Source organism: Glandiceps talaboti, chromosome 6, assembly GCF_964340395.1.
Source record: "Glandiceps talaboti chromosome 6, keGlaTala1.1, whole genome shotgun sequence".
Lineage (NCBI taxonomy): Eukaryota > Metazoa > Hemichordata > Enteropneusta > Spengelidae > Glandiceps > Glandiceps talaboti.
Window position 1 is genome coordinate 24,026,237 of NC_135554.1, and position 27,920 is coordinate 24,054,156.

The window sequence follows — 27,920 nt, forward strand, 5'->3', positions numbered from 1 at the left end:
AAAGAGTCTCCTATTTTCTAGACAGACAAAATGCTGGGAGGAGGGGGAGGGGGGAGGGGATGACCTGGGGGTAAAAAGCCTGCTCCCGAAATTGTGCCTGTTTTCTGGCTGTAGCTTCATAAGCAAGAGGTTGTTAGTGTAATGCCAGGCATGGAAGTAAAGTGGAAAAAACGAAATCCAAATCCCCTCATGACTGGATTCCAGGATAATGTCATTAATGAAGATAGGATGATGTGAATGTATGAAACCAGACTGTATACATCATTTTATCACTGACTCTTGAATTAGAATACAGTGTACAAAATTTAGTTGCTTGTTTAATTTTTTATAGCATGACCTTTATAGAAAGGGCTGACATCAACTGTTACCATGGCAACACCATCAGCTGTTACTATGGTGATCACATCAATTACATGTACACTTACCTGGATCAACAAATTTGACTTCCTTAGACTGTCCATAGATGTCTATTAAGGCCCACAATGGCTTATCGACATCAATTTTGTTAATATGTACCCCTTTGTATTCATTGTTAATGTAGAAATGGACAACTCCGTCAGCATCGAAGTAACAAGTCAGTCTGTTGCCTTTAGTGGCCACATTTTCACTCAAAGCTTTAGCCCAGAAGCCATCTTTGTTGGTCAAGTCTGGCACTGCATATCGTGGTAACTCTCCAATTTCATTGGGATCAACATTGGTGAAACCAAACCTGATAGCACCACTCCATCCAGAGGCGGTTTCTCCAAATTCCAGAGAGAATCTCTCCCCTACCGGTATAGGTACTGCACTGAATGTTAAGGCATTACAAAAACTATCTGTCCGAGTTGCTCGTTGTCGATCTGCTGAGAATTCCACTAGGGAACCGCATTTCTCATGGAAGAACATTGTCAAAGGTTTTGTAAAGTTTTAGCTCAAGTTATATGGACATGGATTGTATTCCATCAGCTGTCTGCCTCGAAAACCAAACAATATCTGCTACACTTGCATGTCAATATGAACAACAAACACAGCTACATAAAATAGATGGGACTGTGACATCACCATTGTTGCCTGAAAATAAATAAAACAAATACAATTATATAATAATGTATTCAACATCACAAAGACTTATTTAAGAGGGAGATGCGTAAAAACAAGATGACATATTTCCAAGTTATTGTTTCCCGTTGGCGTTGACGGAACTGAAGAATATAAGAATATATTGAATGATTAAGGTTATACAATCTTCCTTCTTGAAGACATATATGCATTAGATGCCACGGCTTGTAAGTCAAACTAGCACAAGTTTTATTTATTTCCACCACAGTGCAAATTCAAGGTTTTGTCTTTGCCAGTTCTTGTCTTAATATCTACTGTGAATGTCTCTCCTTCTATATATTACATATATTATATTATATATTCTATGTAAACGCTTGTCGCAGAAATATATGCTCTTGCTTGCAATAATGTCGAAAGGTAGACTTTGACCAATCATTTACCATAAATGGTAAATAATACAATAACAGAAACTGTTTATGTGTTATCAAGACTGATGTAGGAAAAGTGCAATATTGCTGGGACGTCATTGTTTGCAAAAACAAACCACCTGTGTGGTGAAGGATAGCCTACATAATTCGATTGAACAAAATACAAGACATGGCCATGAAATTAGAGCAAGTTTATACACTCTCATAAAATTCTGATATTTTCTATCAAAGAAGAGGAAAAAACAAGTAGGAGTACAAATAAGTTGTATTGATCACTTTACATTACACAACTCTAGGAAATCAATCTGACTTACATAATGATTTTTTCTTTTTCAGGTTCTGTACATTTGCACTTAAAAGTGTTCAATAATAATGTACACTGTGTAATACATTGAATTCCCACTTGAAGAGAGCATGTAAACAATTCTCCCTAGCCAAAGGGGAAAAATAGTTTTTGTCCACGGAAAAACGCAAAAAGTGATTGTTGTTGTTCAGTCTATTTTTGGTTTTGTCTGTGTAAGTGTATTTTTAATGTAAATATTGTATGTTTTTGTGCTTTACATTGTGTAAGAAGAGACTACATTTTGTATGGATAATGGCTCAACATTTTATCGAGATTAAATTGTAAGTCAATACTAATAATAATAATAAAAGTGGCATGATATACTTTCTTCTTCATTCTCTTTCAGGGTCTTTACATGTACAATGTACTTACAGTGTTCAATAATGTACATTGTATGATATTACTTGTAAGAGAGCATGAAAACCTAGGCAAAGAGAATAAACTTTTTGTTTCTCATTGCTGAAAAAGTGACGTGGTATGTTGTTTTGTTAGCTCCATTGTACTGATCAATGGGATTATGCATACAAAATGTAGACAAATGATTAGCCCCCCCCCCCCCCCCCCCCCCCAATATATCTGGTTCTGGTCAGCGCGCGCGTGCCCTGAATACCCCCGCGTCGATCCTTTTTTTTCAATAATTTTTGCTTTCCCGTTCCTTATTTATTCCTGACATCAGGAGAACAAGCAGCAGAAATCTACCCTACATGCCAAGACTGCTTAAATACGAAGCCTAAACTGCTTCGAAGAAAAAGGAAGTTTTTCAAGAGATAAATATGATAGAACAGAGTATGTAAAGTGTCAAAAAAATGTGTATTTACTAATTTGCAAAAAAAAAAAAAAAAAAAAAAAAAAAATAGGAAAAAAAAAAAATTCGCATCATCGCACCACTTTAGAAAGTTTACCCTGACCAGAACCAGAATTTTTTTTTTTTGGCCTTACAGTCCTGTAATAATGAAATAGATCATTTGTATACACTTTGATACAGTGTAGACATGACAAACACATGTACAATCACAATCCTACATGTATATACATGTACATATACATGTATGTGCAACAGTATGCCCTCTAAGCCAATTAGACGCGCCACTGACACACACAATTTCTAGTGACGCACCAAATTTTGGTGTTCCCCTATCTGTTACTTTGTGGTGACTCACAAGAAATGCCAGTTTTTATCATTTTGACTCACAATAACAAAATTTGACTATCATTAGAGGGCATACTGATGTGCGATAAAAATCATTTTGCTGCCATGAGTATGCATTTCACAGGTTTTGGGAAAAAATATTGACAAAAAGCTCTGGCACATTTTCGGATGACGTACGTAGGGACGACAAACAAAACACCGTTATTTTCTTGACCTTATAGTTAATAAAGGTTTATCTTGAAAAAGGATTAAACATTGGTGTGAAAAACAGTTATCTGACAAAACTGTAGATAAAGTTGGCCCAGAACAAAAGTATAATCCGTATGTAATCCTCCTGACTCCACTGATAAGATATATTTAAACATTCTTGTGAGAACGTGGGATTGAAACCATGACCTTTAAAGGGCTGTGGTTGAAAGATTCAGAAAAGAATATTGAGTGAATTTCAACATTACTATGAAATATTCTGGCCAACAAAACATCATGTGTACACCTGTACAGGATCAATATACTAGAAATTGCCCAAAGTGGTTCTACAGTGAAGACACTATGATACTGATAAAATCCACAATACATTGTATGTATACTATGGCGTTACTTGGTTTCACTAATTGACTACATATACGTTCACTCATTTATATACCTCTGATCTGTGCATATACATGTACATGTATATGTGTGTCATCAACTGGTCAAAAGCACAGGTGTGCCCTCTAGGCCAATTTAGACATACCACTGATGCACACAATTTCTAGTGACAGCACCAAGATTTGGCATTCTCCAATTTCTTACTATGTGGTGACTCACAAAAAATTACCAGTTTTCATAATTTTTTTACTTACAACAACAAAATCTGGCTTTCAGTACATTGACGTCATTGTATTTGATCCCTAGGGGATGATTTATCGTTATACCCAGCAAAATTGAAGTTAAAAACATTTGAACAGAAAATACACGATTTATTTCTGGTAAATATACATAATGACAACGCACAATGTTATTGGTTCAGTAGTGCTTGCACTACGAATCAATACATTCACAATCATTTTCGATTGCCTAATTTTTCTTAGATTGAGCTCGTACAGGTAGAAGTACATTATTCTCATATTTTTCTCAATTCAGTTGGAAAATACTCATGCCATAAGGGTTTGTCACTTCTAATCTTTGTTCCCTTAGTGACAAGGTCACTTATGTCACTTGTATTTTCAAGCTAAACGAAGGAAAATATCGGAAAATAATATCTAATTATAATGTATATACTGGAGAGGAAAGTCTTTTTCACCGCTCACAGACAAAATCATCACATTTGCATGAAAATGAAATCTTATCTACGTGTATTCTGGCAGTTTTGTCACTGGATACAACAAAAAATTTCCAAATTATCAATTGAAACTCATAAATAAGTACATGTATGTCTTCAAATCCTTACGCAGGAGTATGATATTAATAATTTGTACCAAACTCCCTGCATTATTCATATTTTGTTGACTGTAGGAGGTTGAAAAATTATGTAATATCTACTTGTATCTGAGAAGACAGATAGGAAAATTTCAATCTGCAGGGATCTGTGTAATGATAAAATATTCTGGTTTATAATATAATCTGTCACAAAATCCCGTCTACAGCACATTTCAAGTTACCTTTCACTGGATTTGTTTGATACAACTACATGTATGCAGAAAGCAAATAAGAAACTGCATATTCTCTATACACTGAGATAGAAAGATGGCAATTTCTTGCTATATTTTTGTCTATTACTGCAACTAGACACAGACACACTGTTGCCAATGTTTTATCGTCTGCATGGTGGCACTTTAGTTAATTTCATTTATACAAAGTGTCTTGAGAAATTGTATTCATCTAATTTTGCTATCTTGATGCCTAGCATGTGCATTTTTTTTAAAAATTGATTTCTGTGTTGTTGCATCAAACAGCGGATAACTTGAAATGGCTGTAAAATCATGTTGGTATACAAACGACATTTGTTAAATGACACAAAATATAGTTGTGTAAATTGTTTAATACAAAAGTAACATTTTGTAAAAGTTAGGGAATATAAAAATTTTGTTATTCGAAATCACTTCTAAAGCATGTGGGCATACAAATAACGTTTATCAACAATACTGAATATTGTTATATATGAATTGTCTACATTTTGTAAAAGTTAGACCGATTTGTGATTCTAAATCATTTCTCACATTTCTAAAACAATACAAAATATCGTTACGTAAATCATCTGCAAAAATAACGTTTCATAAAAGTTAGCAAATGCAATTTGTTAATTTTCCAAATTACTGCTGAAACATGTGGGCATACAATTAGATGTTATTCCACAATATTTTTCTTTGTTCAGCCAAGGAAAACACGAGTGACCTAAGAGGTCTTTGTCACTACTCGTCTGGCGACTCGTAGTGACAACCCTTAGGTCAGGAGTATTTTCTAGCTGAATGAAGAAAAATATTGGAGAAAATTAACATAATCTTACCAGTGCTGGTAATATCAAAGAAAAATCAGGGAAAGTAGTGGTAATTTTGAATATTTGGACTCATATTTCAAACACAGCAGAACCAGTAATGTGGACACATTGTTGAGACATAGATGGAGTTGTTGTGACGTAGAACAACCAGAGTATATGTTTCATATTTTTTGTTCTAAATGACTAGTACATGGTATAAATGATATCATAACAGATGCAAACTATCATTATAGGAATCATCTCCATTTTGTAAAAATCCTTGGATAAACTTCCAGTTATGTATTACTTCTAAATTATGTTGTGGGCATACAAATAAAATTTGTCGATTGACACAAAACATCGTGATATGAATTGTCTACAGTTTGTAAAATTTAGCAAATATAATTTGTAAGCAGTCATGTCGTGATGACATTCTTAGAGTTTGTGTAAAGTCTATTAAAGATTTACTTTTTCAATCTGCCTATGTCTAGTCATGAATCTCTAAAGATATATCATCAGATTATCATAATACTGTAGGCTACAAACTGAGCAGCTAAGACTAAGAGTTGTGATTGCTTACATATTTTTCATTGGGGAAAGTCTCAGATCCAGTGGCCAGCAAAATAAAAAATAATGCAAAGTGGACACCGCTTTAGACTCTTCAGCTCGAAAAAACAGACACCATACTAGTAAATTAGACCTAAAGGCTAGAAAACGCACCCCAAAGGGCAGCACATATGTGTATACTAAGTCAAATAATGGGAGTAGCCAACCCCCCCCCTCCCCTGTGATTGTGTTTACACATTTTTGATAAGCAAATGAAATAACAAAATTTTTTGACATGAAATTTCTCATAAAATCTGTTTTATTTATTTTCTCTATTTAATGATGTAAAAACTCCTGTTTATCCACATTTTTTTTATGTCATTAAAGTGTGTCAGCAACTGAGCAATATTAAATATGAAACAACCCCACATGATGCATGAATCATGCTTTCACGAGTGTAGAGTGAAAGTGCAGCAGAAAACACTGCAAGCACTCATGCAGATACTCTAGTACCCACAGTGGCACTCATGCTGCATGGAGTTATTATATTAGGTTTAGCCAAAACAGCAAATTTCAATTAAACATGTACATAGATGTACTGTGCTATCACAATGATTTTGTATGTAAGGAATGAGTGTGCCTTCATTTGCATATCATTTGCATACATGTATGTACTAATGTTTTTGGTACTGCACTACAGTGAAAATACCACCAGTATGTGTGTGCACGAGTGCATAACAAGTAATAATTTGAAAGGTCCACAGTTCAACTGATATCTACCATATAAATTTACCAGGGTTCACCACAACATTATGGTCCAAAGTATTACCAGGGCTCCCGAAATTTAGCGAACCAAGTACAACTCCTGGCAGAATTTATCTACATGTATCTTATTCTCCAAGTAACCTTCAAGTCCGAGGTCCCATTTTTGTTTAAAGTACATGTAATTGTAAATATACAATTACTCACACATAAACCTGAAATCGATTTAACACCATTTCAAACTTAATCAGGTTTGAAACTGGTTTCTCCCCCATGGGAAAACTACATTAGTAATGGATTTGAAGTGATTCACTTTTGCTGATTTACTTTGAATTAGTTTGAACCCCTTGAGGTAGTTTTGAACCGATTCAACTGTATCAATTCAAACAGACTTTAGTGCATGTGGGGACAGCAGAACAGACTTGTATTTGATTTCAAACTTTTGTGATTACCATTGAATATGGTAATTATGTTTACATTGCACAGCACCACTCTTCTCCTCATAGTACTATCATATGATGACAATAGTCCTGATTACCCAGACTCTCACTACTGGGGGCTCTTCTACAAGACCATCCAGACAAGAGTCTGGGGGAATGACATTCCAATTACCTGTATATATCTCTGGGAGCAGTGCATGCTGGGGGAATACTTCACGTCCAACATTGCAGGCTGAACGATTTAGGTACCTTCACTTCATTTCTCAAACGACTGATACACCTTATTTACAATGCACAGGCCACATAAGCCAATTTTTTTATGTATTGGAAGAAAAGTACTGTGTGACTTTGGGCGCAGGGTTGTTGGAATGTAGTTTACCGAGACTCTTGTTTGGGGTAGTCTCATAGAAGAGCCCCAGTGGTGAGAGTCTGGGTAACCATGACTACTGGTGACACTACTGATGTAACCTATGAAACAGTCAACTGTAAAACAAGCCAATAAGAATTTGTGCCTGGTTTTAGGCCGATCTTCATTCAAGTAAAATACTTTCATCAAAATGTTAGGCTTGTGGGGAGACAATAGTTAAAATCCCTACACGACTTGACTCTAGGCTAGATTATTTCAACACGAAACAAAAGTAAAATCAATAAAGTCAAAGACAGTGTTTAATTATCAATGCAAAATTGTAAATCAAGATCACAAAATACATTAGAGGCTGTACATTGTCATCACATCGGAGCTTGATTTTCTTTCGGTAAAATAGGTCAACATCTAAGCAACAGAAAAGTTTCATTTAATTCTGTGTAATCTGTCATTCATAATTTCTGTTGATCTACTTTGTACAAACAACGTCACAACTACATGTAATGAAATATTGATCCAATGTTAGAAATACCAATGTCTCACTGCATGAAAATCAAACATCACGTGAATGACATGTCAATTTCTTGTGTGAATTTACAAAAGTAGATCAATGGGGAGGGGGGGGGGAGGTAACATAGATCAATTTGGGAGGAGGCTGGGGACCATAATGTCAAACGACTGACATCAGATAAACAACTATTAACATGATTATTTTTGCCCCCCCCCCCCCCATTCCCCCTCCAAACTACATAGCCCAAAATTGATGTTTTTGCCGACTCAAGTAATTAGTTGCAATATTTCATGTTCAAAATTACGTTTAATTACGTTTGATAAAACACAATAATTATCAATAGTTTTGGCAAGGAATTTCATAACAGAGGAAGGAAACCTGGTAAAACTTGAATTGAATATATTTCCATACACTGAAATCCTGGTCAAATATGGCAGTACACTTTGCCTGTTTAGTACATGTACCTTGAATAACAACACTGGCTATTTTTATTACATGTATACCTCCTAAATATTTAGTGCACTACAGATATAAATTCTTTAAACTTTTGCTGTTCTTTTGTTCAAGAAAAGTCCAAACTATTGTCAGTTAAAATCAATAAAAAAATCTGGGGTCACCATATAGATATTTCAAACAGAAGTCAAAATAATATCAAAATTCAAGTTAGTAATTTTGAATCCAATATGGCCGCCGAATGCTGTGTTCACTCTCGATATGGGTATTAAAAGATTCCTTGAAAACAAGACAGTGAACCACAAATTTCTTTCCTTACTTCAAAGGACCAGGAACTGGCTTTCATATGGCACAGTTTGGAAAGAATTTGGAGAGAAATGAAGAACTTTGTTTTTTAAGGATATTTGTTCCCAGGTCATGGGGTGCATTCTAAGTTTAAAAGATGGGTTCCATTGTTGTTGTCCACTACTAATATGGTTGTTATTTCATAGCTTGACAGTACGCTAGATTTCATTGTCCATCGTCCTTCCTAGTCTACTTCATGTCATTCTTTATTATTCAGAGGTTCTTTCTTCATACAGTTTTCCAACTACTTGCACAATTTCATCAATCTTGTCAGTCAGACTCTTATGAGTAAACAAGCCTTTTATAATTTCATTGTGTGTTATTTTATTCATTTGAACTACTAGTATTTCATTATTGAGGAAACAGACCAGTGGTGTTCTAGACATCACCATGGTAAATGCATGAAGGAATTAACCATTTCTTTTTCATCTCAGCAAGGGTGTATCATGCCACCTGATTCCATTACAGCAGCACACTGGGTATCTCAACTCGACAATATTTGCTATCTTGTCGGACAATGTCGTTCTGATCAAGTTTGCTGAAAGTAAATTACCCAGAGTAACATTTTTTGTGACTGGTAGTGCGTCCTAAAATAACTTGAATAATTTAAAATAACTTCAAAATACCAATCAGTGTCTTTTTCCCCCCTTTTTTGGTATAAACTCAAAATATGTTGTCCTTGCTGACTTTATGCTACATTTTATTGTTCTGAGAAATATGTACATGTCACACATTAAGTATAATTTTTTTTGTTCATAATGAATAACCTTTGCATGTAAATAGTCACACAATCCACCAGGTCATGAGAATGTCACGAAAATGTCAGACTAATACTCTACGTCCACTTGATAAAGGTCAAACTACATACAAAAGAAAATGTCCCAACCAGACAAACAATAAGGGCAACCACGACATGTCTGTCCTAACAATGTGTACATGTTAAACACTAGTCACGTCACTCGGTCATGTCAAAGTCACACCACTCGATCACTTCACTTGGTCACTTCACTCGGTCACCTCACACAGTCACGTCACTCAGTCACTTTACTCAGTCACTTCACTCGGCCGCGTCACTTAGTCACGTCACTTAGTCACATCACTCAGTTTTTGGAACAAAGCAATCTATAGCCTAGGTAATTGTATGATAAAATGTTCATTAGCAAAACCTTTCTGGGAACATGAATTTATTTCAGATACACAGTCAGTTCGGTTAATCAATTTTGGGGGTGGAGCATAATCTACATGTTTAACCTCTGACCTTTACCCTTTAACCTTGAACCTCTTCAAATATGAGAGACACAGTATTGACTATTGCATGTCCTCAATACAGATACATGATAACTTAGAGTATTCATCACTCACTTTGCGTCAGTGTGCCCTTCTAATGGTAGCCAAATTTTGTTGTTGTGAGTCAAAATGAGAAAAACTGGCATTTCTTATGAGTCACCACATAGTAAGAAATAGGGGAACACCAAATTGTAGTGCGCCACTAGAAACTTTGTGCGTCAGTGACATGTCAAATTGGCTTAGAGAGCACACAATCTGATTAAAATCCGATGTACATGTCAGCTAAGCAATCATTTCTATTTTACATTCGTTATTTTGCCTGAATTTACCTTTGTGATACACATTTACGTTTTGGTCTTGATGGCCACCTCTAGAGGAGTGATCAGGACGAAAACGTAAACATGTATCAGTAAGGTCACGATTCAAGCAAAAATACTGAGGTAAAATAACAATGAACAAATAGCCGACATCTGCATTGGATTTTAATCAGATTGACACTGCTTTGCATGTTTTCCCAGTGGGCTTCACACACAATTTGATTGCCATTTTCTTTCAAATTGTGAATCAATTTCAGACAAAGATGTACACCATTCGACACAGGAATCTATTATTATTAAGCATCTCTGTATTTTCTTTTGATTTTTGAAAAAAGTTCAAGAAGTCTCATCTAAAGGTACCTGAAATTTCTCACTATTTACTTTTTTGCGCAAAGAAAATCATACACATCGGCTACCAGCAACATTAAAGGTGGTAAGACACAAGATTTTCAAAACACAACTTTTATCTTCCCTATAATAAATTTTTTTTAACAGAATTTTTGTAAATTTCCAACCTTCTTGAGATCTCCCATTACGGCACTGTATGGCAGCCATTATACTTTATTCTATGTTTCTTATGACCTGACCACCCCTATATTTCTGTTTTTTTCTTTTAATGGAACAGACTTGTCTGACTTGAAAAGTTTATTGTACATACATATGTATCTCCTATAGTCTGAAATACTAAACCAAAATAGTGCAGCTAATAAAGAGTGGCTGACCTTCGGGAACAATTCACTAGATTCAGGAAAGGAAATAACAAACTCGATAACAATACTGCTACATGTCACTAAAAGGCCACTGGACATGTTACTATGGCAACATGAACAAAGCCTCATAACCTCATAAATGCTAACTTGATAGTCATTATATTAGAGACTGACCTTCTAAATAACACTAGAGTAAGACTATATATACACGTAATACCATGGTAGATTTAAAGGGACACAAGCTATGTAAGTTTTACCATGGTAGATTTAAAGGGACACAAGCTATGTAAGTTATACCATGGTAGATTTAAAGGACACAAGCTATGTAAGTTATACCATGGTAGATTTAAAGGGACACAAGCTATGTAAGTTATACCATGGTAGATTTAAAGGGACACAAGCTATGTAAGTTATACCATGGTAGATTTAAAGGGACACAAGCTATGTAAGTATTACCATGGTAGATTTAAAGGGACACAAGCTATGTAAGTTATACCATGGTAGATTTAAAGGGACACAAGCTATGTAAGTTATACCATGGTAGATTTAAAGGGACACAAGCTATGTAAGTTATACCATGGTAGATTTAAAGGGACACAAGCTATGTAAGTTATACCATGGTAGATTTAAAGGGACACAAGCTATATATGTAATACCATGGTAGATTTAAAGGGACACAATCTATGTAAGTTATACCATGGTAGATTTAAAGGGACACAATCTATGTAAGTTATACCATGGTAGACTTAAAGGGACACAAGCTATGTAAGTATTACCATGGTAGATTTAAAGGGACACAAGCTATGTAAGTAATACCATGGTAGATTTAAAGGGACACAAGCTATGTAAGTAATACCATGGTAGATTTAAAGGACACAAGCTGTATGTAAATTTATACATTTTCATTCAATTCAAACAGTTAAAGTGTTGGCATGTATATCAGCTATATATCAATTGTTAAAGCGTGGGAGTGTATATTAGCTATATATCAATTGCTAAAGTCTTGGCATGTATATTAGCTATTTATCACATAAATACGTGCATATCTTCTACTGTGTGACGTCAAACAGGGGTGATTTCAGAGCATATCACCCCTGTTCTACCGAACTATTTTTTCTCCACACTGTTGAAGTGTTCGTGTCAATCCCACGCTACGATCAAGTTTATCGCAATAATTATGTGCTTTCAAAACGTAAATGCATACATTATGTTAGTAACGTTACATATATCCTTGGATGGCATGAGTTTGATACATAGAAGTCCTTTTATTTGTATTTGATACATTTTATTCTATTTAAAAATCACGTAGATTATCGATGTCACAGCCGGAAAGCTTCCGATTTTCCGTCGAGCTCAGATCTCCGAACTTACACAACCCGAGAAAATATTATTAAAATGACGGCACAAAAGTCGCATTCAGACAATTCTACTTACGTTTTAAACTAAATTCGATATTACATGTACATTGCAAGGTTATAATATTATAATATAATTTTGGTTGAGAAACCACACAACAGTATGATCGATACCGTACAATGGTAAGCTTGACCTCGCGACAGGTCACGTGATTATGTAATTTGCATAGCTGACGGGCGAATTTTTTAATACGCGATGAAGAATATAGTGCGATGAAATCATGCAGTATTCGTAAAATACGATTTAAAATTTCAGAAAAATACGGGGAAATACTTAATTATGTGATAAATATATAATCCCATGAAATCAATGTTAGTTTTACGTCATAATGCTCCTCATATGATTCCGCGGACTACAAATTCTCGCCTACCGGCTCGAATTTGTATTAGTCCGCGGAATCATACTTTGAGCATTATGACGTAAAACTAACATTGATTTCATGGGATTATATATAAATATCAATTAGTTAATGTTTTGGCATGTATATTAGCTATATATCAATGTATATATCAATTGTTAAAGTGTGGGAGTTTATATTACATGTAGCTATATATCAATTGTTAATGTGTTGGAATGACAATGTATATCATTAGCTATATATGTCAACTAGTTATTTGTTCATTTAACAGTTGACCGATCATAATGGAGTTCACATTTATAATGCTGTGTAATGAATACGATTTGTAAAGATATTTAGTATGCATGTACAAATTTGATATCGAAGACAACATCTTGTTACAAAGTAGGCAAGCCAGGTACAATGGAAAAAGGTATCACTACATCAGTGTGTCCATATTTTGTTGTTGTGAGTCAAAATGATAAAAACTGGCATTTCATGGTATTTCACCACATAGTAAGAGAGGCTGTGGGAACACCAAATTTTGGTGCATCACTTGAAATTGTGTACATTAGTGGCGCGTCAAATTGGCTTAGGGGACACACTGCACTCCATGTACATGTACATTTTTTGTACCTTAAACTTTAAAGGCGACTTCATTTATTGCAGTATTTCACTGTTTTGTTAAGGTGTGTACATGCAAGTAGGTAAAATAACATTTAGTTCTCTATTCAGTCATCAAACAATGTAAATATGATAGAACCATATGTGACACCCAAGTGCCAGTGTGGGTGTTTGCTCAAGTACTTGTGGTGTTCTCTGCAGTGGTACTTTCACAAGTGTATTTAAAGTAAGTGAATGTGAAGTTTTCTGCAAGTGAATTTACAGCAGAAAACACTATAAGTGTAGGTGTATACATGTATAGTTGAAGTACCCATACTACCACCCATGTTACTGGTTTTGGTTATCATTACCTACAGGTTTATCTGAAACTGCCAAATTTCATAAATGTATAAAGTAACTGTATGTCCTGTGATTTCATGTACATAGAACACTTGGACACTCCTCTTGCATACATTTATGCACCAATGTTTTTGTACATTTACGTACAAGTAATCACAGACTTATTTTAAATTTTACCAGATATCTCTTCTCGCTGCTACCCTTACTTAGCAAACACATTGACTATACAGTATACTTTCATAGACTTGATAACATTTGACAGATATCTCTCTCTCTCTCTCTCTCTCTCTCTCTCTCTCTCTCTCTCTCTCTCTCTCTCTCTTTCTCTCTCTCTCTCTCTCTCTCTCTCTCTCTCTCTCTCTCTCTCTCTCTCTCTCTCTCTCTCTCTCTCTCTCTCTCTCTCTCTCTCTCTCTCTCTCTCTCTCTCTCTCTCTCTCTCTCTCTCTCTCTCTCTCTCTCTCTCTCTTAAAAACCTTAGTAAAAACATTTTGCATGTACGCGATATACATTTTGTACATGTACATAGGAACTGTCTGTATTTCACCCGTATGTAATTCAAAAAGTTCAATGTATAATATAGGAAACAATTTAAAAATGTAAATTTAAGCCAGATTTTCCCTCTCAATTACTAAGCCTATAGATTGACCTATTTGTATGACGCTAAAAAACTCACACAATAGATCAATACTTGCACACAATACAAAAGTGGATTTGAATGTGGGGGGTTGACACAAATACAACACAGCCTATACACACATACCTGCTGACCTAATTCATGGAGTCTATGCAACATTCCTAGCGACAGCTGAATGACTATTCCGATTGTATATACCTGTACAGGACCTGTATATGTGTATTAACAAAGTCTCCCATTGTACAAATGTATATACCTGTACAGGACCTGTGTATGTGTACATGTGTATGTGTATCAACAAAGATATTCCACTGTATCATAGACTTTTCATGTAGAGTCTATGATTGTACATACCTGTACAGGACCTGTGTAGGTGTATCAACAAAGATATTCCACTGTATCATAGACTTTTCATGTAGGGTCTATGGTTGTACATAACTGTACAGGACCTGTGTAGGTGTATCAACAAAGATATTCCACTGTATCATAGACTTTTCATGTAGGATCTATGATTGTACATACCTGTATAGGACATTTGTATGTGCATCAACAAAGATATTCCACTGTATCAATGACTTTTCATGTAGGGTCTATGATAGTACATACCTGTATAGGACCTGTGTATGTGTATTGATCAACAAAGATATTCCACTGTACCATAGACCTTCGTGTAGGATCTATGATTGTATATACCTGTATAGGACCTGTGTATGTATATTGATCAACAAAGATATTCCACTGTATCATAGACCTTCGTGTAGGATCTATGATTGTAATCCCTACACTATATCCCACAATTTGATCCCTTCCCTAATCCTAAACCCAACAATCTCATCCCCTCCCCAACCATATACCCCATAATCTCACCCCTTCTATAAACCCTGCTTTGCACCCTATGATGCATACTCAACCTCATACCCCTTATCAAACCTATCTACATATACAAAACACAACATACATATACAAATACCGTTTCACAAGCCTAGTCTGTTTTGTCATCCAATTTGACCTGTACAATTTAAATGCCATGTCTGTTATTAGTTACTACTTAATGAAGTAAAAACCTGTACAGGTGACCTTTCATGAAAAATACTGTACAAAAGTTAATATAAAATATTAATACTAAAGGATTGAAATTACCCAGACTTTGGTGGTCCGAAGAAGATGTTGTGGTCCATATTTAAGTCACCATCAATGCTAGCTTGATGTAACTGATACTACAACATACAGTGGTAGTCTGACTTCCTATAATTTTTGTAGTCATGCGGAAATTCTCTTTTACAGAAACCTCAGACAGAAACATCAACATTTCTAAACTGACATTTCCTCCAGCTAGCTCTCTCTCTCTGCAATATAGCATTTGAAGAATTCGACTAATTTGACTATATTTACACATTTTGGAACTGGCAAAACTTGCATTATTGATTTCTTTACACCATAAATTTTGATTTGTATTGTGCGTTGGAACTGTTACTGTAACTTGGGGACTCACACATTTTATCTACTACATGTAACTATCCTTGACAAAAACAATGATCATAGTGCACTTATATATAGTAAAATCCTCATTCTTTTTATCACTATCAGTTAATATTGATGCCAGTACAAATTACAAGTACATCCTTCAATGTAACCCGGTAGACCCTACACGTGTAGGGTCTATGCTGTAACTACAATGTAAGTACAGATGCACTATTCATGATTCTGGTTAATGCAGACAACAATCACAACATTTCTTTCAGCGATCTCCCTCCCCACCCCATACAATATTAAAAGTAGCAGTCATAGCACATAGTGAAGGAGCATGCTACGTTCTGATGGTTCATATAATGTTGAATATTAGAGGCAAGCGAAAATAAAATAAATATCAGTTTGATGTTGGAGCTGAAAATTTGGCTTGGTCGGTTAGCGAGAAACAGAAAAAAAATAGGTTCACCCTTATGTGAGATACAAATATTAGCATAATGATGCTACAAGTCATATCCTTGTCTGCACTAAAACTACAACATCATGTACAATGTAGCTAGCTGCAACTGGATTATTATCTTTTCAATCTGACAACCAACAATACATTCAGTGAAAATTGTTAAAATACCAATAATTCGACATTGTACATGTTAATTAGGTCTATTTAATCTATAACTTAAGTAATGATATAGTAATTAGTTGAAATCTTGATTCACTGGGGTGCTGATTTTTGGATGCACACCAAAAATTAATTTGATTGGATATATTCCACCACACATGTACGGCTACACATATGTTTGTACCCACAGTGGTTTCAATACATCTAATGGTAAATAATATTACAAGGAAGTCGCTATATCTAACGTGACAGTTTCAAAAAAAAAAAATGTTTCAGTTGCAACTAGTGCAGTTTTTACAGAAGCACCATACTATGATACTAGAAGAAAATTGAAACATCTCGATATAATTCCTGAATAATTTAATTAATCACCCAAAGAAAACATGACTGGCCTAAGGGGCCTTGTCATTTGAAGTCGTAGAAATGTCAAAACCCTTAGATAACAAGTATTTTTCCAGCTGGATGAAGAAAAATATGGGGGATTATTAAATATAATTACATTTTTTTTTGTATATTATAGGGAAGAGAAATAGAAATTTTGAACATTTTGACTTTCATTTTGCACACTACAGAATGGATGACAGATGCACTTTGTTGTGATGGAGAAAGACCATTTTTTTTCAAACAGGTTCAGCTTGGCTTGCATGTGATGTTGTGTAACACACGTTACTGATGGCAAGCAAGTGCAATTACTATAATAATTAAGAAATAAACACTTTGAGTTTGACCCATATCCACGACATTCTTTGGTGGATGATGGAAACATATCAAATGAATGCCTACCACCAGTAATAGAGAAGATAGATATGTTAGTAGAATAGTAGAATATCTTTGTACACCATGACAACACAGTTCTCACTTTGACTTGAGTAGAACAAGTAAACGGCTACTTGTCAAGTCTGTCTGACTGTGTTTTTTAGTAGGTGTTATTGTTTTGGAAGCGTTGAGTGCTTGTCAAAGAGACTGGTGGGTGACGGTGGCAATTTTTGATATACAAAGAAAAATTAGTGTACCGATCTGTGAAAGGTAAACTGTGCTGTGATGTGCGAAACATCATTACCTTGTACAGAGTGAAATAAAAGAAATCACTTTCGACGGCTAAACACACAAATCGTTTGTTGTAGGTAGAACTTGTAGTACAGGGTAACGTCACACAATATTGAGGGTATTGGCGAACGTTGTTGAGTACCCTGACGTAAAATGATACAGGCTAGCATGAACAACAACATGGTGATATTAGACTCACCTGTTTAACGACACTTGCTAAACACGGTATACGTGTCTGAATTAACGATATAAAATGGATATTCAATCATCATTACCTACATCAATAATGCAGCAGTACTCGTACTCGCACTGACCGGCAGGAAAGTACGTAGAGTTTACTTACCGAACGCACTGATGTAAGAAACGATGACTGTCAATAATGGGAACTGCACGCAAAATATAATTCTATCGATTCCGTCTCGAATTTTACCGCATTATCCATTTTACGATATTCTTCGATATCGTTCACTTCAGTCGACTCCTACCATCTTGAAAAGATTGAAATATGAAAGTGATTGCGCAGATTGGTCTGCGCATTGTTAGTAACACACCTATCAACATAGAGGGCAGTATATCAAAGGCAGTTGGAAACGCATGTTGGAAACGTGGGCGCGCCACTTTACACACACCACATTGTATTCTGGATGGATTTTGCCCAAGGCGCAGAGACTACAGAAAGTTCGTGTAGAATTGTGTCAAGAATTGCCAATGTTAATGAAGGAACATCATATAATTACACACTTTCAAGATTGCTTTCATTATATTTTCTGATTTGAGAAAAAATATAATTTGCAAAAAAGTAAAAGAAAATGCTTCATGGAGTCTGCTAGCATAGTATAATGGTGTGAATTAATGCAATTATTACATATGAAGTATCAGCCATGGTCAGAGCAAGAAATATTTCATCAAAGGTTTTCTTACTTACCTGAGGGGAGGTTTAATTTTCACTAGGGGGCATATATGTATGTTCACTCTCCTAAGGCGAGGATTTCCTGGCACTTGCTATATTCATCATTCAAAGAATCTTGTTTTTTCTATGCAAAAATGTATGGGGGGGGGGGGCATATGATTGACTTTGGAGATCAGTGGGTGGAGAACTACCAATGTCCATTTAACATCTCTTTCAAGATAATACACTGAGAGTTGCATAACTAATTGGTACTATGCTTTTTACTATGTACACGTACATGTAAATGGTATAGAAATGTAGACATATTGCCTGACACTGGATTCATTACACACAAGGGAAAATCTGTATGCTACACAATGAGAAAAGGATACAAGACTACTTCAAAAATAACACGGAGATGTGATGATCAAACGGTCAAGAGTGGCATGCTCAATATCTGAAAATCACATCGCAAGATTTGAACCACAATTGTCCCCCAAGTAAACTCAGCTGTATACTTTGCAAGATACAATTTTAGATTATTATACAAACTGTACACTGTGTATTCTCAGTGGAGATTATACTAGTATGCTCCCCAGGGATTTGAAGTATACAAGACTGTTGTGCCATTATACGTAATAGGGGTAATAAGTGTAAGGTGCTTTCAGCACAATTTGGGAAAGTGCTATAAAAATCCATTATCAATTTAACACTCGGGGTGAAGTTTTATTTCATGGTGGTCTGAGAAATCTGTAAAAGAACCAACCATCATCTTATATTCATCAGTTTTCATCTCATTTTCATCTTTTATTTCTCATTCTCTCATATAGAACTCTTGAGACAAGATCAACTATCTTGAATAATCAAGGCATTATGATTACGATAGCTACCTCTCTCTCTGTCATGTGTTGAGACATCATTGACACGTATTTATCGAACATTGCTCTCAAACAGCTCAAACTTGTCATTAATCAGCAGCAGCCAATCAAAGCATTCCTTATGCACTATCAACGTTCACAGCTTTTACAACATGGCTGCCTATGTCACAGAATTTAACTTTTAAGTTGTTGAAAGTTGCTTCGACATAAAGACGCCGACATATCTTCAACTGAAAAACAATCAAAACATTCTCAGTGGAAAGGACATATTTGTGATAAGCCATACAGGATGCACCTTGGGTAATAAGGCAACGACAATCAATCAGGTTAACCGTTTGAGGGCGATTTAAGTTGCATAAATTTCAATGACTTTCCTTCCAGATAGCTGACGGCGAGATACAGGAGACTGACACACACATTCATGGCAGGTTAAGTAAAATTAAAGTGAACATGAACCGAGATTTATCACACAATTCTTTATTTGAAATAAAATAGGTTAAGTTTTTCAGTATGACAAAAGTGCTTGTTGTATAATTGACACCAGTTCTGTCCATAATGTATGAGTTATTCTTTAAGTTCTAAACAACAATTCCCTTTTTCTTTAATTCCTTTTTCCTTTTCCTTTCTTGTTTTTCAATTTCTTCCATATATTGTTGGAATTTCGGATGCCTTGGGTCGACAGCATAGCCAAATTTTTCCTTTGCCTCAAGGAGTAAAAGTTCACGTTTTCGTTTCTGTTGTTGTTGCTGTTCTTTCTTCTTTGTTTTAGCTTCCAGCCACTTTTTCTCCAGTGCAGGCATCCTAGCCATGCATGCAGCAATGAACTTCTCTCTGTGTGAAAATAAAATGTTTTGAGTTTAAATGTTATGATTTTAAATTCTTAAAAAAATTAAATTAAATTCCAACAATTCTAAAAAACCTCAAACATGGTTTTACCACACACAAAAATAACTCTATTTGATTTCTTGGTTGACACCAATACTTCCGTAACCTATAACTTATAGTAGTGGACTTTGACTAGGTCCTCTCTACAAACACTTAGACTTTCGCTAACAGTTTTGGATTCAAATTTACAATATTCATGCAGAGCAAACATCAGCCTCAACCACACTTAGATAAAGTCTAAGTCCACCATGAAATCTATCCCATTGTGATTGGCTGATACAGTCTACTGACACTGTTGCACCACACAGCTTCATCATCCTCATTGATTCTAACCATGTGATAATGCCACCGACGTCATCTGACACAGTGGGTAGAATTAAAACCCAGTCAGAATTTACACCTGTTTTCTGGCAAATGCTTGGATTTAAGTCTTAGTGTATGTGGGGAGGCCCTCGTCAAAATCCACTCGTGTGAAGGTGTGCACACCTTGGGGAAAACATTTCAACAAGAAACTATACAACTGAAACATCAATATGTAGATTATTAATAACGTTATAACAAAATATGAAGTTACAGAAATCGACACAAATTTACCTTTTCAGTCGTTCCATTTCTGCGGCTTTCCTTTTCGCTTCAATATTAGCTTGCATTTCTTGTAAAGTAGGATGGTACTCTCTCTCTTCCTCTATAATTTCTGCAAGTTCTGATTTCGTAGGCCACATAATGCCTGGTTGAAATCCCGACGATGTTCCGTGTCTTGCATACATTTTACGCATGTACCTTTTAGATGTCATCCACTTTGGTAGCGTTTTAAGTTCCTCTGGGTCCTGTAGCCGTTCAGCCCATGTACGGGAATCTTCATCTTGTCCTTCGACTGGATTTGATTCTTGTATCGATGCAGTGCAATATTTTGAAGTTGCTGACCTACATAAAAAGCTGAAACGACTTTCCTGTACCCAAAATACAATGGTCGACTTCGTGAAATTACTTCCCACGAGATACCTCATCGCCGCCGCCATGTTTTCTATGCTAGGTCAAAGGGCATTAGTATGTAAACGTTGTCGAAGATGGCGCACTTCACAACCTGACGTAGTAATACATGGATGAAATAAAAACAAACAGAAAAAAAACTCTTTCTATTAAATGCTGTAAACATAGTGATTTGACTATGGACAAATTTCTTTGTACAAAATTAGGAAGAGTACGTCGTCAAGTCTTTCGATGACCTGCTCGAACAAGTATCGGGATCTGTACATTTTCATTTTTATCTGGGACGCAGTCATTTTTTAACTCCATGGGCAATTTTCAGATCTTGACCTGTTTGGTGATATTTAATGTTTCAGAAAAGTTTTTATATAATTACTTTTGTTAATCTTTATTTTTGTGTGTGTGTGAGTGTCTATAGTTCAGGTTTTCCATTGTTTCCCAAATGGTCTCTGTGTTGTTTATTTCTTTCTATCAGATGTACAGCCATTACAGATTGGAAGAACAGTTTTAGAGTGCCTTTTGAAGTTGATGTCAGTTTCCACATTCACTGTTTCTCGTGAGACTTGCACAATTTTTGAGATCATTTTATTTTTCTCTCTCAAATACATAAAAAAGTCGGCAGTGAAAAGTTAGGTGGGGTCAGGTAACCGGGACCAAACAATTATTTTTTTTAGGCCTAAAGCAAAGATAAAATGTTAGACTAAATACATTAATCCACATGGACTCAAAACCAGTGATAATTCACAAATAACATAATCATTCAGCCACAGTGAAAGTTTTACTTTTTTCACTGAAAATAAACAGGTGATTTTTATTGAGGAATCTAAATACTAAAAATAAAATATATTCCTTGTTCTCCATTCACACAATTTCTACATTATGATTTTATCAAGAATTTACCCGGGTTTGTTTTTTACACTTGTTATTTGTACAAGATATATACAAGTAAATAAATATTATATCTTTTGGACTGGTCTTCATTCGTATAATGTGGAAATAAAAACTGATTATTAAAGCAAAAGAAATAAATGAAAAAGAGAAAGAAAGAAACAAGAGGATAATTTTGTCAGAATGACAGTATTTAACTTATTTTTAAATAATACAGACGACCGATAACTTTTAATTAAAAACTATTAATAGTTTAAAAAATTGCTGACTTTACTTTCATTTGCATAAAGGTAATCTTTGTTCAAACATTATGAGTATCTACATGTTCTATGAAGATATGACATTGCCATTTTTCACCTATTCAAATATGAATATTATGTATTTTAAAACAAATATCTTTGTGACACTTATATTAAATACATGTCAATACCTGTATGGGTTATAATTGAGCTGACAAACCATGTCATCTAAAAATCAGGGCAATCTCTAGGTATTAAACTTGAAGATAATGCATTATATTGTTCAAGACATGATGTCCCAGTTATTGATAATGGAGTTAGGTCTTTAAAAGTGTTTTTAAATATGAAACATCATTTTCAGCTGTACTATTAAAAACACACAAAACATCAATGTTTCCATCCAGCTTCATGTCCATCTTCCATTTGAGGCTCTAGAAATCCACGAAACATCGAACCATCAGCAGTCCATCTTGCACCATAGCCAGCTGATTGACGCACTTCAATGACATGTACATCATGCTGTAATATAACATCAAAGTAATAGTAAATTATTTCATTAATGCATGCACACATGTGTGTGTCTGTGCGTATGTATGTATGTATGTATGTATGTATGTATGTATGTATGTATGTATGTATGTATGTATGTATGTATGTATGTATGTATGTATGTATGTATGTATGTATGTATGTATGTATGTATGCATATGTATGTATGTATGTATGTATGTATGTATGTATGTATGTATGTATGTATGTATGTATGTATGCATATATGTATCTATGTATTATGTATGCATGCATGTATGTATGCATGTGTGTGTGTGTGTATGTATGTATGTATGTATGTATGTATGTATGTATGTATGTATGTATGTATGTATGTATGTATGCATGTATGTAGGTAAGAGGTAGGTATGTATGTACAAATGTATGTACTTATCAGTATGTATGTATTTACATACATGCTAGACTATAAGTATACATATGTATACATGTACAAATAGACATAGCTGTTACATGTAACACCTATGGAAGCACTATGGATGGATCAAACACATTCTCACAAACCAGAGTTGATATTTCTTGGAGCGACACTGCCAAATATCTTGAAGGTGTGTCTAGGACAGTGCCATAAAAGAGGCTGTGGTTTGCAAAGATGGATGAAACAGTAACTTTCACATACAGGATTTCAACTGACACCTCACTATGAATTAATCAGTATATAGTACGTAAAACGTCAATGCTTCCATCCCATGCATCCACTAGGTACTGGATTGTAAAATATTCATGATGGAGCAACCCAGCATTTTAATATATTGTTCACAGGACCTTAGGTAAACCTCACCATGGCTGTATATTTACTATCATATAGTCTAATGACCACTGAATGTATAAAAACAGTTTTATGTATTCCAAATACTTACCGGTAGTGCGTGTATATTAATCCATGAGGTATCATCTAATATTTTGAGTACAATCTCACTGGCATGTTTATTTTTGGCATCTTCTCCTATGAAATATGGGGCAAGTTTGAAGTTATCATCATAAAATTATATACACACACAGACAGACTGACACTGCAAACCCTTCAGGTATTATCTTAGGTACAGTACAGAGGCAAATTATGATCCCTTTCTGTATCCATTTACTTCAATTGATGTATAGATACTACTCATGCAATCTTATGTCTTGGTTTACTAATATAGGCACAAACTAAAACTATTAGTGTGGTATATTTACACAACTGGGTGATACTGCTGCAGTGCCTGTTGTGCAAATCAAATAAATGTGTAAACGTTGGAAGTCCCAAAATACACACTGCAAGATAACACATGGATGTCATCAGAAATGCCAGCCTACTGTGAGTAGAATTAAACCAATGTCCAGTCAATAGCTTATAATTATTGTAATAACAAATATGGCCAGCAATTGGCCATTATCGTTAAGGTCATGAAACAACATTAATGTACATATTATGTGGACTAATGTATCTGACACATGTTCCATGTTTGGGTTGAAATCAGCCCATGCATCTCAGAGGTGTACATTTGCAATTTGAATGTTTTTGGTTATTTGACCTTGAAAATAGGGGTCAAGGTCAAATGTCTCATTAGAAGGTCATTATGGATAACATGGTGTAGACACACAAATGAGGCCAGTATTATAGTTAGTGGGCAAACTGTGAAGGTTTACGAATTTCATGCCTATTTGACCTTGAAGATGAAGGTTTATTATTGATAACATGGGTGTAGACACATGAATAAAGTCTGCTTGTGGTGTTAATAGGCAAAATGTGAATTTTCAATGACAAAAATGGCCATCTTTTGACTATTATTGTGGCGGTCACAAAAAGAAGTGAAATGCATATGCAGACTATAGTACCTGACATTTGTTGAATGTTTTGCTGAAATTAGCCAATGCCTGTTTGAGAATTTTGAGATACAGGTGAACAAACACAGATGGGCGGACAGACAAACAGGATCCAACATAGTAGCCCCAACCTCCGCCAACATGTCCTTTGGGGCTAACAAAAAAATTAATATCTCACCTCCCTTTGCTGTACCCCACCAACTTGACGTTTCATCTCTATGGCAATGTTTTGCCAATGCTCTTGCACCAACTGTAAGTTTACTGCTTTCCCTGAGAAATAGTGAAATTTGTGAGACACATGTGATATAGCTGTGTAGCCTGTGAGTAAACATGAGGGATTCAATTTACACTAAATGGAATGAATAGTACAGCCATACATTACAGACAATGGAATTATATAAAGTTGTACGCTAGGGTAGAAGTTAATTTAAGAAGTGAAAGCATTAAGTGTTGATGTTACTAGTTCATCCTCCTTATCAATAACAGTTAGATTTCCTACTCAGGAATTCTCTTTGAAGGCTTATACTAGCATTCTATTTCTTCTTCCTGCAATTGTTTATGATTTCAGAAGAGACAATTCAGTTTTCATTTTTATGCATTTATTGACATTGTACTATGAAAACCTTTTTTTTTTCTTTTTTTTTCTTGGGGGGGGGGGGGGTTTGGGGTTTTTTTTTGGGGGGGGAGGGGGAATAGGTATGAGCACTTACTTGTTTGGTTTGTTGAAAGAGTTGAGTAGTGTTGATTTTGAAGGTGGAAATATGTCTACAGTGCCAACAGTTTTCCTCATACCTAGTAGGTCTAAAATACCTCTTTTCCCTATATCCTGGGTATAGATAGAATATTGTTTATTAGTGACAGTATTACTACCAAATGAGAGTGACTATAGAGTTTCAAGTAGGCAGCGCAATGTTTTTCATGTCTCATATAACGTTTTTTGTTACAAATTACATAAACAAAATACAGAGACTGATAGCATGCAAGCTTGTAAAATGATAGATTTTATCTCACTGTGAACACAAATCAACATCAGTCAGATCAATCAAGGAAGATTTAAACACAAAACTGTTTATTTGTGTTCACAGAGAAATAAAATGTAACATTTCATGTGTGCACGCTACCATAATCAATGTCTGTTCTTTGTGTAATTCCTTACAAAAGAATGTGTGAGATGTAAAAAACATTGTGCCATCTAATTGAAACGCTATAGTCTTTCTGGTCTAGTAATAGTAAAACATACTGATTTCAGTACACAGGGATTGAAATAATGACAAAAATTCACTTGCCCAATGGATGAGTAGAAAATAACAATTGCTTGTCCTAATCAGAAAGCACTTGTCCACAAAATGAATATTTTTTTGTATAAATTTCATTTACCACTTGTCCTTTGATTGGCCTTTGTTGCCATGCAAGTTGCCATTGTTGCTTCAAGATTGAGTTTTACTTTTGATTGTGGGATTTTGTTCTTAGCATAAACCTTGGAAATCTAGACGGGCTCATCATTTGTGTGCTTCTATTTCCATACAAAATGAAATTTTGTGTGATGTTGATAAATAAAAGATCGCAGCATACTATTACAATTGATTCACACACACACACACACACACACACACACACACACACACACACACACACACACACACACACACACACACGCACACACACACGCACACACACACACACATACACACACGCACACACACACACGCACACACACACACGCACACACACACATACACACACGCACACACACACACACACACACACACACACACACACACACACACACACACACACATACTGAGACATATTGATGAAACTTACTTTTAGTAGATGTCTGACATGAAAGGTTTGTTCTGATCTTGACCAATTGTCCCACAAAGTTTTTAATCCTTGTAGTTTGCTTACTAGTGTCTCCATCATCATTGACCTTATATGGAAAGGAGAATATCATAAGTTAATAGAATTATTGACAGTTTACATCATTGCACAACTCACTAGATCACAACACTGAGTTTCTATTTGAGCAATCTGTGTCTTGATTTACTAAGATAGGCTAAAACTACTGTTGTTCAACAGTTATAACATGAGTAATACGGTACAGCAGAAAAAAAAGGGGGGGGAGTATTCTCACCTATGTTGACAATATGTTGCTTCGTCCAAGAGATGATGACTTTGTAATGCTACAACTTGGCAATCACTGTAAAAAGGAAATATCCAACTTCATCTAGATCTTTGTAAAAAAGAACATTTCTGAGTAATTCTTTGAGAAAAGTTGATGAACAATATGTTTTAAAAGTGAAACAAAATAAGAATTGAAAACTCTCCAAATGTTGTATTAGCTAGTCTAGAAATTTTACATCTAAGTTACATCAGCAATAAATAAGTACAAAAATGTTCTGAATCATCTATATTAGATGTTGCAATTTTATGATTCATAATCTGCGTCTTGCTGTGGTAAACAAATTTCCTTTTATGAGTATGACGTAATACATTTCATTCCAGTATTTAGTGTTTTCCATTGTCACGACAGAAACGGAAAAATTATTTCATTTTATCATGGTTTGCAAATGAAGACCCGGAATGATGTAAATAGGCCATTCAAGACTGCAAACAGGAAATTGAGAATATAGCGCCCTCTCTCAAATTGGGGGTATCATCACTGCCTATAAGTCTGCTTTCTCTTGGTATATATTGTAGAAGTGTGAATCAGGGATGCTTTTCTTATTGCTGAGTAACCTATACCATGTATACCCCCAAGGTACACACAAACATGAAGTAAAACACCACAATGGCAAATTTTGGAAAGGCCTATTACCTATACTTTTTAGAACTAATCTTAGCTAATTAGTACAACAGGTGAATGGTAAACACTCACCCAGTGTCCATAATCTGTGTCAAAACTGTAGCTATCTTTTTATACAAAGGATAAACTGGATATCCGTTTAATATGTCTTCACTTGTTTTTGTGTCACTAGGCTATAGAAATAACAATAAAGGCACAATGTCAACGTTTCTCTCAAAAGAGACATGCATGAATGTGGGAATGATATTAGCTACAAAACTGATTCTCAATCCAATGCTGACTTTAATTTCAAGACTGAATCTGAATCCAAGAGTGTTTGAGCAGAGATGTGAGCTCCAATGTT

At 35.2% G+C, this 27,920-nt stretch overlaps 3 protein-coding genes across 3 annotated transcripts in view; all 3 read right to left on the reverse strand.

Moving 5' to 3' along the window:
• The window catches only part of LOC144436267 (uncharacterized), a 42,555-nt gene extending 24,459 nt beyond the window's left edge, over window positions 1-18,096 (reverse strand). Inside the window, exons 1-2 of the mRNA XM_078125013.1 lie at window positions 17,976-18,096; window positions 426-1,050 (exon numbers count right to left, since the gene is read on the reverse strand). Of these exons, the coding sequence (XP_077981139.1) occupies window positions 426-885 (460 nt within the window). The 5' untranslated portion in view covers window positions 886-1,050; window positions 17,976-18,096. The remainder of the gene's footprint in view (window positions 1-425; window positions 1,051-17,975) is intronic.
• A 1,806-nt stretch (window positions 18,097-19,902) lies between these two features.
• Window positions 19,903-21,304, reverse strand: LOC144436706 (large ribosomal subunit protein mL64-like). Its single transcript, XM_078125559.1, has 2 exons — window positions 20,879-21,304; window positions 19,903-20,230 (listed from the first exon to the last, which is right to left on the reverse strand). The coding sequence occupies exons 1-2, from the start codon at window positions 21,301-21,303 to the stop codon at window positions 19,978-19,980; spliced, it is 678 nt and encodes a 225-aa protein (XP_077981685.1). The 5' UTR covers window position 21,304; the 3' UTR covers window positions 19,903-19,977.
• Window positions 21,305-22,082: 778 nt separating this feature from the next.
• LOC144436733 (uncharacterized) lies at window positions 22,083-27,749 on the reverse strand. Its single transcript, XM_078125586.1, has 7 exons — window positions 27,650-27,749; window positions 26,906-26,971; window positions 26,596-26,701; window positions 25,482-25,597; window positions 24,950-25,041; window positions 23,826-23,911; window positions 22,083-22,917 (listed from the first exon to the last, which is right to left on the reverse strand). Exons 1-7 carry the CDS (start codon window positions 27,658-27,660, stop codon window positions 22,786-22,788), a joined length of 609 nt encoding a protein of 202 aa, XP_077981712.1. The 5' UTR covers window positions 27,661-27,749; the 3' UTR covers window positions 22,083-22,785.
• Window positions 27,750-27,920: the final 171 nt, after the last annotated feature.